The following is a 13827-nucleotide window of genomic DNA, read 5'->3' as shown; positions in this document are numbered from 1 at the left end:
AACCAACCAGCCCAGTGTCACAATTTCCCCCCTATTCCACTAGATGTCAGTCTTGCATTAGCCTACTGTATACTTGTATGCAATAGGGTGCTCAGGCATTATTGGAAGCAATACCAACGAATACAGATAGAAATGGTTCGTCACTGATGGTGTATGACTTGCACGACCCTCGCCAAAAACAAACAGAAAGAATATATTATATATATATATATTTTTTTTCAACATTAAAAAAATCGAAACCCTCTGATCGAAAGTAGAAACACACTTCTATTTTTTAGTGAAGTCACTATATCCTTGTCAAAACTACACACGTCCGATTGTCAGTGACGTCGCTGTCTGACCCTTGTTTTGGTTTTCTTCTAGTCTAGTTTCCGGAAGAGCAACTGGTAGAGTTTGATGGACAAGGAAGAGATATTCATAACAACATTACAGTATTGACGATAATCATTGACGTTTTTTTTTGTATTTAAAGCCTCCAACTGTTTTTAAAACCGCAAATATGCCTTTATTTGCCCAGAATCCATTTGACCAAGATGTTGGTAAGTGAACACCTCTGCGTTTTTATAACGTTAGCCCCTTAGCTTTTGAGATAGCTTAGCTTTGATTGCTAGCAGCAGCACTGGTGTTTTTGGACAACACAAACAACTGTGGTGGCTATGCTGACTGTCACGGTATCACTCTGGTATCCCTTTATAAATTACTGCTTGTCAAAACGACCAACAGCTCCCTTTTAAATATGTCATCAGCTAACGTTTTCTAACTTTTAGCCTGTCAACTATAGCTAAATGAACAGTTCTAGATCTGAAACATGACTGTCATAGTACGAGCGTCATGTGAACCATGGCTAGATCTTAACTAGCCCAAACATTGATCTTAACCATCCGCTGCTTACATAAATTATTTCGGTGTTGATTCGCTTTAAGGGTGATTTCTAAATAATTAAGTTCAGATATACATCGGCAGGACATTTGGCTTTGTTTCTGGGCCACTGAGGCTGTCCAGGTGCTTGGCTCGGGTTACGTATTGATTTCCATATGATGACATCATTGACATGATGCAAATGTCTGTTCTTATATCACTCTCTGGAAGAGCATGAGGTCTTTGTGTCAGGGCAGGTTTTGGTAAGAGATAAAAGCAGACATTGCGTGCTGGCTCTGAATGCTACATTAGGATGATAACATAAAGTCTGACTGCCTGCAGTTTATAATACATTTCAGCTGGCTTCTTAGAGATGTGTTATTGAACAATAATAGCAGTTGTATGATCCAGCTCCCTTAGTTGAAACAAGCTGAACAAGTCCCAAAAATGTTTTTTTCCAACCTCTTAAAGCGATAATCTTATCTTGAGTCTTGTTAGTTCACCCTCCTAGAATGATAAGTAAACAAGCAGTCCACCAAAGGCTTTGATTCATGGTAAAATAAATTAGGCAAAGATGTTATGTTATTATACTCTTGAAAAACACTGGTCTGTTCGAAAGACATGTAGCCATGAAAACGTTTTCTTATTGTACCAACCATACTGTGTGTAATGTATCCCCATCTAAACAATTCCAGAGAAAGCAACCAACGAAACCAACACAAAAGATGACTGGGCTGTCATTATGGACATCTGTGATAAAGTTGGAACAACACCAAATGGGTAAGCTGGAAGAAGGTTGTATGTTAACATATTAACAGCGCTGGTATTCACACCACAAATAAAACCTTACGCTTATTGAAGCGTAAGGTTTTATTTGTGGTGTAATTTGGTATTTGGCAATGACCTACCAAAATAGAGTTGCAGTGTTGAGATGGCACTTGTCATATTTAACAGCTTGTTGTTGAAATCCTTTTCAGAGTTTACTGTCTGAACTGTAGGAATACATTTTACATTTATATTACATATATTGCAGAGCAGCAGTGTTTTTTGATGAGGAATATACAATTGTGTAGTGATTTGTGGCTGCTAATGTTTTGTTATCAATCATACAGAGCAAAGGATTGCCTCAGATCCACTATGAAGAGAGTCAACCACAAGGTGCCTCACGTAGCCATGCAGGCCCTCACTGTGAGTTTTGTATTTCTTGTATTCTTTTTATGGTGTTATGAACGGGGATGGGAATCAAAAATCACATACTGTATAGGCCCGGTACTAAATTGGCTTTGAGGTGAGGCTATTCCTTTGATTCTTGCTTGCACACTGCAAATAATGCTAAGGGACATGTGCTCTCTGCAGTCGTCGTCCCCACCCCTCCCGCCGCCATGGTGGAATAGAAACGTTAATGTTAGAAATGTTTTTATTAAAGTTTATCATAACAAACTGGACCACAGTAGTGTTTGTGTTGTAATACTTTCATAATACCGGTTGGGAGGAAAGATAATTGACTGTTGGTTGGTATCAGAACTAAACCAAAGATGTCTGCCTAGGGTTTATGGATAGTTTCAGGTGCTACAGCAGCCAGTCATACTAAGTATAGTTTCACAGGGCAGTGTTGGAGAGTCCACTGAGTTCTATAGAACATGCAACGTTACAAAATCCAACATGGATATTTTTTATAAAAAGAAAAGTCAACTTCCTGTAGAATTTACTATCTGAAGATCCGGATCTGCGGATCTAGTTTACAGACAATGTAAACTGTTCTTTATCTGTTACCTCAGATAAAATCTAACGTTGAAAGTTGAAACAGCCAGTTGAAACATGTCACAGCTCACATTTGGTACATTTATATAACATTGATGCTTCATTCACAAACTTCACGCCTATAACCTAAACCTACTGTCTATATAGCTACAGGCTGCAATGAAAAGCTACACCATTTATTAAACCCTGTCTTATTTTAACTTGGAAAGGAAAACCTAAATGTTGAAATACTGTTGTTGTCATTTAAATTTTCCTCTAATTTAATTTATTTTAGATAACACTTAACATCGATCGTTATCAATATCAACACACAAAAAGCAACAAACTCCAACTATGAAGTCACATTGGCATTTAGTGGTTAGCTTTACATTTGTATTACACCCATCAATTACAAACACTGGGGGAATGATTTATTTTCTTCACCTTTTCTTTTTTTAATTTGACTGTAGTGTAAAGGACTGAATGTCAATGTATGCAGCTGAGTTGTCATCCAGCAAAGAAAGGTCACATTTCAGTAGTTCCAGAGACATTCCTTGTCAAACCAAGGCAGAAACTGTTCCATCTAAAACTGCGATAGCTAGTTGAAAAATAACCTAGGATAACTCTGAGTCACCATGAGTATGTTGTCACATGGCCTACTTTACTGTCATACCCCCTCTCTCATTCAGACCATAACAGCCCTATTGTCAGAATCTTCTTTCATTCTTAACCCTTGCCTCTTTCCTCTATTACAGATTTTATTTTTTAAAATGCATTAAAAATACCTTAAGTACACATCTATTGTAACGCAGTACAGTAGATCAAGAAGTCTGTCCTATCTTTTTTTCCCTTCTTTTTTCCTCCCATCATGTCATGTAAATCTTAACACTTTTATCTTTTCTAGTTGCTGGGAGCCTGTGTCTCAAACAGTGGCAAAATATTCCACTTAGAAATCTGCTCGAGAGAGTTTTCCAGTGAAGTACGGAACGTGCTGAGCAGGGTATGAAATTAATGCATATAAGAATTACAGTAAATCTTTCTTTAAATCTCTAGCATGCGGTTGCCCGTCTCTTAAACCTTCACCAACAAATACGCTAATGTTAATGTACCTCTACTTGCATCCTGTCTCCAGGCTCACCCTAAAGTGTGTGAGAAACTGAAAGCTCTCATGGTGGAGTGGGCAGAGAACTTTCAGAAGGAGCCACAGCTTAGCCTCATCAGCGCTACCATCAAGTCCCTGAAAGAAGAGGGCATCAGCTTCCCCGCAGCAGGTTCACAGGTATAAGGACACGCAATATTCAACTTTTTTTGAGTACATCCATTGATTTGAAGATGATATTTCACCCTCCTCACATCTGGATTATGTTTAGCTAAACCTTTTAGTTAACCCATTAAAACCTAACCTAAAATTTCTGAAAACCTTCACATTCTTATTCAAAATTGTGAAAAGATAATGATGTTGCACTTGCTACATGTATAGCAACAACTAATGAGACATAGAGGTAGCTCCTGGATTGAAAGGTATAACAAACGTATACTGTAGGTTACAACTTGTCTAAATGAGTTAAGATATTTGACATCACCAGGAGAGGAGAACAAAATCAACCTGTCAAAATTCGATAGCATTCAGGGAAATTTGAATTTGAGCAAGTCATCTCAGAGTTTTGCACTTTGTAAAGATTTAAAATCCCCCTTTTCATACAACCAGTTGTGTAATTTTGTCACTGCTGACCCCTACTGGTTGGTCGTCGGACTGGTAGGTTCTATATATGGGTGTATTGAAACCACATGCCTCCTCCGATCGAAGCGCCTACCGCTTTTACCCTGCCAGTGAGGACCCTCACCAGGAGATGGTTTTGCATGTGGAGCCTGAGGAACTCTATTTTTCACAGTTCAACACCCCTGCTGACATACACCTTGAAGAAACATGTATGTGTTGCCATCACTAGTGCCGTGACAAACAACGCCTTCCAATTGTTTGTTGGAATGCCCCTGGTCTCCGTGCTGATTTCACATCTCAAAAATCTGGTAGGGTGTCTGCTATCAGCAGCTCTCAGCCTTTGCTCAAGTGAAGTGACAGATCTTTCACATTTCCTTTTCATGGTGTTTGCTTTGCCGTGGTCACAGTTCCGACCCACAGACCACATTAAACAAATAGGCGTGTGCGTACGTGTGCCTAAGGCCCACAGTCATGTGTTGCCAATATAAAAGCCCAGGCAAGGTGGAGCTCTGTAATTTCCTCCCCACATACTGCATTTTGTGCAATTCCCTGAATCTTGACTATACAAGTACATGTGCACGGATCTGAATGTCATTGCCCAGCTAACCCATTGCTGTTTATATGTTCACCTTCTTTCCTTAAGTTACTACATACATTACAGTGTGTCAAAACAATGGAGATGCACAACATTGAAAGTATGAGCAATATCCGATCTTCGATTATTTGCAGGGTTATATTGGCCGATACCGATAAATTACATTATTATATTTATAATGAACTCATTGCTCTTTTTTTGGCTTGTGAAAGTAGATGGTAACTAAGTAGGTGGTTGTTGTGATAACTAAATTGTATTTTGTTGCCAGTATCATCCACATGACATTTTTACCAGTATATATTTTAACACTAAAGCTGTAGCACCTCATATGAACTACAGGTGGCATCACATTCATCTGTATCTATCTCTGTAGCACTGCACTTGCAGCTTCTCATTCACATGTCCATGCCTACAGAATAACCACATTATTATTCTTGAACATAGGGGTCCAGTGCAAAGGTCAGCACTCCTGCTGTGGCCAAAGCCTCTGGTGACGATGACCTTGCCAAAGGTAGGGCATGATCTCCATCACTAAACACAGCACAGTCAATCTATCATTTTTCTAAAGATCAATATCATATTTGCTGCATGAATGTATATTCTCTCTGGTTCTTTTTGTGTAGATGTTGATTGACGTCCTATTTCTTTCCTTTCATTGCCTTTCTTTTTCTTCGTTTTCCCTCGATGCCCTACACGCTCAATCACATATTATTTTCTTTCCTTGTTGTCGCTTCGTTCTCTTCTCTTCCTGCTCTGGCCTCCTCAGCCATCGAGCTCTCCTTGCAGGAGCAGAAGCTAGAGACGCGGCCACTGGTGGTGAGCGCTGACCCCCCTTTCAACACCAACGGTGGTGGGGGGAAGGAGGCTAGGAAGGTGCGGGCACTCTATGACTTCGAGGCGGCCGAGGACAATGAGCTGACCTTCAAGGCTGGCGAGCTCATTTTGGTTTTGGACGACAGGTAAATGCAAGAATGGAACATGGCGGAAACAGACTTAATATTCCTGATTTTATTTATTTTGAGATATTTGGTGTTTACACAGTCATAGAACAAAATCTTTCATTTTCGTCGGTGCAAAAAATTAGAGCCTGGAGGAACGTATTGGCCGCTCTGGGCTAGAAGTGGGAGTCAACCCTTCCGAGTGGGCGTCGCTCATATGATGTGATGTAGCGCTGCACTGGGGAGAGGAGTGGCCGGGGGTGACTGATAGATCGGTGAGATCCAATCAGGGCGTGCCCCTCGAAGACCAGAAACCTAACACATTAGCTCAGGCTAGGTGCCAACCCACCCTGTAGGAATACGTGCAGTGACAATTATCACCCTCCCCCTAACACGGGCCAATTGTGTTGGTGTAGAAGCTAGAAAAAGCCGGATGCACCACAGTGGATTTGAACCCACGACTGGTGGTGGGCAGGTACTTTACCACTACTCCACCCGAAGAGCTGTTTAATCAAAGACTCAGCACCTGGCCATATCAATCTGCATTGCTTGATTTTGTGCCGTATCCAACATGGCAGATATGTAACCAAACACACAATGTCATTTACAGCAAGAAATGGCTGTCGAGAATGTTTTTGAAAACATTTATAGCGAGAAATATACAATGCAGTAAACAAAACAAAAAAATCGATTTTATCAACACTTGTTTTCCGAGGCGACAGCGTTGCACTGGATGCACCTGGCATAAATTAATAGAATACTTTCATTATTGTAAGCAATGAAATCCTTCGTTTTGTTGTTATTTTTGGGTCAATTTAGTAGCCGTGTAATATGTAGGATAATCAATGGAGAATGAGAAATGAAACCCCTTCAGTCTGATTATAGACGGTAAGACTACCTCTGCTATCGTGTTGGGGTCCAATCACCATGCCAGGGTTTATTCCTCAATAATGACCCGCTCCCCATTGAGTATCCCTTGCATAAATCCCTTCGCATCGGGGTGATTAGACCACTCTGCTTAATTCGTATCAGGGTTTAATCACATTGTCAGGGTTTATTTATCAATAATGCCAGGCTCACTGTCCATTGTCCTTTGCAATACCACCCAGCTAAGCCAGACATGTAACCAACAGATTTTAGCTTTCCATTATATTTTTTCTGTTGAGAATTCTAACCGTGTCTGTGACTCATGCACAGTGACCCAAACTGGTGGAAAGGAGAGAACCACAGAGGAGTGGGCCTCTTTCCCTCTAACTTTGTGACAACCAACCTGAATGCTGAACCAGAGGCTGGTAAGATCTCCTATATTATAGCCCAAAATTAAATAAAGCGCCGTTTGACACATACACTGTCAGTTTAGTACCCGTTGGTGTAGGTATGATAGTCCTGCACGTTCCTTCTGCCCATAGACTTAACTGGGACACATTTGTTTCAGAGCTGTTAAATAATTCAGCCTTTCCGTCCACAGTGACACATGCTGAAATGACAGTGTCTACTGAGGAGACCAGCCTAGAAACCAAAGTAGAACCAGAGCCTGTCTTCATTGATGAGGTACAACATCTGCACAAGATGGAACAGTGCTATTACAGTATAAAGCAGTACAGGCCAGTTATCCTGAAGACTGTATAATTAAGTCTGTGTCTCACTCTTAATTTCCTTGCGTCTTTTTGCTTTGTTCTATCTTCATTATCCCACTTGCACACATCTACAATTACACACACACACACACACACAGGGGTTTCCGCGTAAAAGAGAGCTTGTAACTCACTGGGATTTTACCTGTATAAATAAAGCTTAATATCAGAGAGTAATGTACATTTTTGCAGTTTGCTCTGGATTTTTCTATGCTCACTCTTTTCTTCCTCTTCAGGAAAAGATGGACAGAACGTTAGCAATGCTGCAGAACGCAGATCCTGCTGATGCAGCTCCTGATAGCACAGAGTTGGTCCAACTGGAAGGTACAAGCTCTTAATGCTGGTGTACATCTAGTGCCACTGGCACTGACTGTCCTTGGCTCTTGGGCAGGTCTCAGCAGCACTGTTCTGTTGGTTTCTTTGTAAACTAACCCCATCTCCAACTGTAAATGTGTTTGATTATACAGGTGCCTGCGAGCAGATGAACCCGATGATTGATGAAAAACTAGAAGAGATTGACAGGTGAGGTAATATGTTGCACTTGAAGATGGCATGGAGAGGAAAAAGACACTTATTAGAATCATAATTATAGCCTACAGACTAATTGTGATACTCATCTAGGTCTGGCAGCTGTATTTGAAAACTGTTTTAAAGGCAGGGAGAATCTGATATCCTCACGTAAGGCCTCCATGTATGTTGTCATGAAAATCTTTGACTCTCTGAAGACGGAACTTGAATCAAAACGATAGTCTGTAATCCCATAACATACTATTTTACTATTCAGCTCAGGTAACCAGGCACTGAGCTGAAGCACAGGGCATTGCGAGGTATCACTGAACCATCTTCCATTTCATAAAATTCCAAAGCTTTTAACTGTTTCCACGCCAAAAAACATAGACTCTGTTATTTGTCGGGAAGCGACACTGCCAAAATGTGTAGCCTACGTTTATTCAGTTGTATAAATGTGTTTGATTCGATCTAGTGGAAAGGCTGCTCATATTAGCTTCGGATGGCTATCTGTTGTTAGCTTAGACAGTGGACTGTCTCTCTGTGCTCTTCTATCAGAATGTAACTGCCAAAACATTATCTACATGTAGAAAGGTTTGGCAGTTCATCTAATTGGCTTCTCATTTTCCATTGTTTTGTATAACACTTTCCATGTGCATATGTGACATCACAGGCAGCACTCTGAGATGTCAGAGTTGAACGTGAAGGTCTTAGAGGCGTTGGAGCTGTACAACAAGCTGATGAATGAGGCTCCGTTCTACTCGGCCTACTCCAAGATGCAGCCGCAAGCACACTACGCACCACCCACCTCAGCTGTACCCATGCAGGTCAGACAGATGCAAACACCACACTTACACACATAAGTTCTTTGTCCTGGAGAGGGACATTATTATTTTTTACATAGAGCAGAGACTTTGAACCTCTGGGCCGTGAGAATATTCCAAATAAAAAGGCTTTTAATTAAAATATAAAATTAATATAAAAAAATATGTAAAGGTTTATTTAGAACCTTGTTTTCATTGTGATACTGATGATAAATAGGAACTTAACGTATACTATTCTAGTTCTGTAGAAACTGGACATCGTTTTTCTCATGTCATCACACTTCGGTCCAAGCTAATTACCACAACCCCCCACCACAGAGTGAGAACGCCACACTCTCACACCGAAGTCCATCCATTGATCCACTGACCTATGTATTGATATGTTGACCTGTATATTGATCAGTTGTTTTTCTTTTTCTTTGCATGCTCAATTATCTTTTCAGACAGGAAAAGGACACACAAAGGATAAAATCAGTCAGGTTGCGAATGACCATATATGCCACATTGTGGTGGAGCATTCTCTTAAAAAAATGAAAACAACGATAGTGGCATTCAGTTAGATAGCCGTTATTATTATTATTACTATATATATATTTTTTTAAGATATTTTTTTGCGGCTTACACCTTTTATTGATTTTTTAAGGGATAGAAAGTAGGATGACAGGAAACGGGAGAGAGATGGGGGGATGACATGCGGTAAAGGCCGTGTCGGGTCCGGGAGTCGAACCTGCGGCACACCGCGACTGGATCACCAGTCCGGTGCCCAGACCGTTACGCTACGGCCTGGGCCATTATTATTACTATTACTATTACTATTTTGTGGCTGTCTGGATTTTGATGGCAGGGCAGTTTTCTCAGTAGTGATTGATGTCACCATCTCCACCCTGGAGACTTTGAAGAAAAGAAGGAAAAACAAAACATCCACTTCAGCAATCAGGCTAGAGCAGTGCTTTATTTTGTCTGTCCTCTAGTGCAGACAAAATAGACAGTATCATACCAACACATTCATTGTTCTCACTGCCAAGGTGTTTGTCTTTTGGTCAGCCTATCATTTCTTGCGCTTGGAAAAAATAATGTTCCAACAATCCCATTTGTTTGGTATTCGCTATAGTAACAATAATGGTCATTATTTCTAATGTTTTGAAGCACAAGCAAACCTTAAACAAGACATCTTTGCCTCCTTCTCCATGACGCTCTCAGGGCTACCCAGGCCAGGCTCCTGGTTCTTACCTGCCCCAGCCCCCTCCAGCCCAGACCTACAGTCTGCCCAATGACCAGCCTGGGCCCCTACAGTCAATGCCTCCCAATATGTCGGCGCCACCCAGTACGCACGCACAGGCTGCCTACATGAGGTACAGTATTCGCAATAATTTACAAGATCTGTGAGCAGGACAGTTTTCAGAATGAAAGTAAAGCCTGGTTTCAGTAAATTGGTTCCAATCAAATGTTATCGCATGTTTGTGTCCGGGTAGCTCTGTCAGTAGAGCTCTCGCCTTTGGACCACATGGTTCATTGGTTCGATCCCGGGCACCGCCAACTCAGCGTATGAGTAGCACGGCCAGGGTGCGGGAAGTACTGGGAGCTGATGGTAGGTGTTGCGCTCCACCTCAGCAATCCATCTGCCAGGGGTCTTAGCGCATTGTAACAGGGACAGACTCCCGTGTGTTATCGGCTGATACCGATAATAAGCCACTCCCGACCTACTTATTTTTCTAATGTGTCTGCCTGCTTAAATAATGTTTTGGATTGATTCAACATTAATTTACTCTAAGCAAAAAGCATGTATTGTAAATAATGTAACATGTTACATGATTAGGACCTAACCTTAATTTTCTCCACAGTGGTGGGATGAACGCTCAGTACATGAGCCAAGCTGCTACACCTGCTTACCCACACCAGATGGGTGTGGCCATGGACATGTCGGCCTATCAGAGTGTTAATTCCAACATGACTCCTGTCTCCTATCCAATGGTGGCTCCCTCTCACCCAGCACCTCCTCAGCAGCAGCAGCAGGCGGCCTACTATCAGCAGCCTCTGTTGTAAAGCTCTGCCTGACAACAAACCTGAGATGAATACATAATTCACATCCTTCAATTTGTTGTGGTTTTGCAAAAAAAGATCTAGCCTGCCTTGTGTGTGGGGAAATCGGGTTAGGACCACCCCACTGGTCATCTTTTGTGCCTGACGGGCCAAATCAGGCCAAACCACAGCAAGTAAGATATCTGAGGCGTGAATGTAACGAAGGTCTACCGTGGAATCCAAACCTAGACCATGTTGTGTCCACATGTAATATTGTTATTTTCCTGCATTTTGAGTGTGATCTTTCCTCAGCCTTCTTCCCCTCTTTACTGACTGGCAATGAAGGTGTGCAACGGTCTTCACACAGACCAAAGGTTTGTCGTATACTATAGGAAACACTGGCTAACCACAGATGGAAGGCCATGCGTTGAGTGAATGTTGTCTTATACTAAAGAGTTGGGCGTTCATTGTTTTTTTCTTTTAGGCAACATGTTGCTTCCAACAGGGGGTGATTTTAGTTTTTAATGACCATCAGATTTTTTTAAACGTTTATCATGTTTGAACTTGTTAGCTGTGTGGAAGTGAAGTTCATTTGAAGGAGGGCCAGTAATATTTCTCTTTCCTGGTATTTAGTTTGCCAGCCTTCTAAGCAAGCGCAACTAAGACATTGAGACAAGTGGATTTTAATGTGTCTGATTGGTGCGATAGCCAACGAAGCCAACACAATCCAAGCCAGGGCACAGGTGTTCACTTCAGGACAAGGTGCGAAACATTGACTATATTCAGATAGTGGCAATTTTGTGTTGTGTTGCCCCTTGTGTCACATTGAATTATGACACATAGGGCCCTATCTTGCATGCCTTATGCCTAATCTCATTGGGCATTTTTTATTATTTTGAAAACATTTTAAAATACTGAAAATAGCTCTGAGCTTTGCGGCCCTATGCTCCACCTAGGAGCCTACAGGAATAAGTCAAGCTCTGAGCTTGTAGATCGGCTATTTTCACTATTTTATAAATATGTTTAGGCATAGGGATAAGGCGCATAACAGCAAAATGGCCATTGTGTGAATATGGTCGACTGGGAAGGTAGTAGACAGTAGTTTCATTCGCAACACCAGCATCTGTCTCACAGCTGATCTTTATATGGTCTGAGGTTCCAAATCTTAATCTGAAGTACATAGTTATTTTCAAATATGTATATTCAGTAACATTTATATGAATGGATATTATGGGACTAGTTTCTCATGAACTCGCTGCCTTGCAACTCAATGTTTTGGGTGCTTGTGTGAGACATGAGAAATCCTTTTTGTGTGTCTGTCTGCCTTCCCATGTGGTCTTGTATCGAAGGGAAATTGCTCGCTCCATCCTACTCCTCAAGGCCTAGGTTAGGGCGCCATAATAGGTAAAGTTTAAATTGTATGGGGTAAGAGACAGCATTTTCTGGCCTGGCTGACTCTTGCCACTTGTAGTCCAACAGTTTGTAGTGTTTAGATTCAAATACCTTGTTTGTTGTCTCCATGGGACATACATGGGGTGTCATTTTCATTCAATGTAACCTGGTTGTCTATGAAGATCAGTTAAGTACTTAATTTCATGTTTTCAGTTTCATTATGCAGGTGCAAATATTGTTCTGTTGCATGGCTCTTCCTTTTTAATTGTCAAACTTGTAAATGATATCACCTGTACATTTATTTGTATATTATTTGGTACATTATAAATGCTTGGGATAAGCACCCAATATTTTCATGTTGTAAGAATGTATAATGCATATTTTCCCTCTTACTGTCAAGAAGATTCTGTTTCAAAATCCAAGTGAAATGCAAACGGATAAAAAACAAATCAAATTGTGATTCTAATGAGAAACTCATGAATGATACAAAGAGACATTTGCTAGAGATCCGATAGATTAAATAAAAAAACTTCAATCTGTGGGTTATAACTGAAAGGTTTTGGAATTTGCCATCTGTCTAGTGGGATAGATTAAGATAGGATTCTACCAAGAACTGTAGTTGTCTCCTCTTGCCTCATTTAAAAGGCAATGTATATTAGATGTAAGATATCTGGTTGTCAGTGTCAGCATTGCACCTTAACTTTGTAAACATTTATTTACCACTGGATGCCTTGTTTTCTGTAGAAATGAAAACGTGACGTGGGAAAGAACTTTGGGGAACAACTTCTGTCTCTGGAAGCTGCTGTATATCTAGCTGTGTATTTAAAAATATGACAGGGAAATGTCCTGTACCCAGAATTAAAACAAAACTTTTGTAACACAGTATAAAACTAATATTCTTTGAAATGATAAATAAATAAATATCCTGTGTTCAAAATGGTCTCTGTTCAGTTTTTTCTTTTTAGTTAGGGAAAGAAGAGAAGATTTGTGATCACTCAATCATTCTGAATATATGCTTATCATTAAATCTGATTCTTGTAAAATTGTCTTGAGTATGCATATGAGTAAAAAGTCCTTCTTGCAGCACAGGTCTCCTGTTTGTGATGTTTGGACAATGTGTAGCTAACTAATGAAGTTTGTATTTATTAAAAAAATCACACACGTGTGAACTGAGTGGTGCAATTCCCCCCCCCCCCCCCCCCCCTCTCTCTCTCTCTCTCTCTCTCTCACTCTCTCTCATTAGAGTCACTACCCCTCTCACTGTTTCTGGCGCCCCCTACTGCTATTATTAAGTCACATACTCATGCTCACACAGACAGACAGACACACACACAAACAAACAAACAGACAGACACACAAACAAACAGGTACGAGGACATTGCAAGCTGGTTGTAGGAGTGGTTTGCACCACTCAAAAATGTGCCTCCTGGTGGTGCACAGCTTGTGCAGGTATTCACCCTCGAGGTCAAATCAATGAACTCAAGAGGAATGTTAAAAGGGTGGCATTATTGTTCCTCATTGTAGTACAAATGTGCATGCACAGTCTAAGGTGCAAACAATCGTAGTTAATCAGGATGGAATATGAAGAGGTCATGTGTAG

General features: G+C 40.8%; 1 protein-coding gene across 1 annotated transcript; it reads left to right on the top strand.

Moving 5' to 3' along the window:
* Window positions 1–137: 137 nt before the first annotated feature.
* On the top strand, window positions 138–13164 carry stam2 (signal transducing adaptor molecule (SH3 domain and ITAM motif) 2). Its single transcript, XM_083777099.1, has 14 exons — window positions 138–539; window positions 1554–1638; window positions 1971–2046; window positions 3503–3598; window positions 3731–3877; window positions 5358–5424; window positions 5680–5872; window positions 7049–7143; window positions 7320–7402; window positions 7722–7809; window positions 7953–8007; window positions 8666–8819; window positions 10017–10168; window positions 10658–13164. Exons 1-14 carry the CDS (start codon window positions 500–502, stop codon window positions 10857–10859), a joined length of 1533 nt encoding a protein of 510 aa, XP_083633225.1. The 5' UTR covers window positions 138–499; the 3' UTR covers window positions 10860–13164.
* The last annotated feature ends 663 nt before the right edge of the window (window positions 13165–13827 follow it).

The sequence above is a fragment of the Protomyctophum parallelum genome (genome assembly GCF_964188405.1).
Source record: "Protomyctophum parallelum genome assembly, chromosome: 11".
Taxonomy (NCBI): Eukaryota; Metazoa; Chordata; class Actinopteri; order Myctophiformes; family Myctophidae; genus Protomyctophum; species Protomyctophum parallelum.
This window is presented reverse-complemented; position numbering and strand designations above follow the sequence as displayed.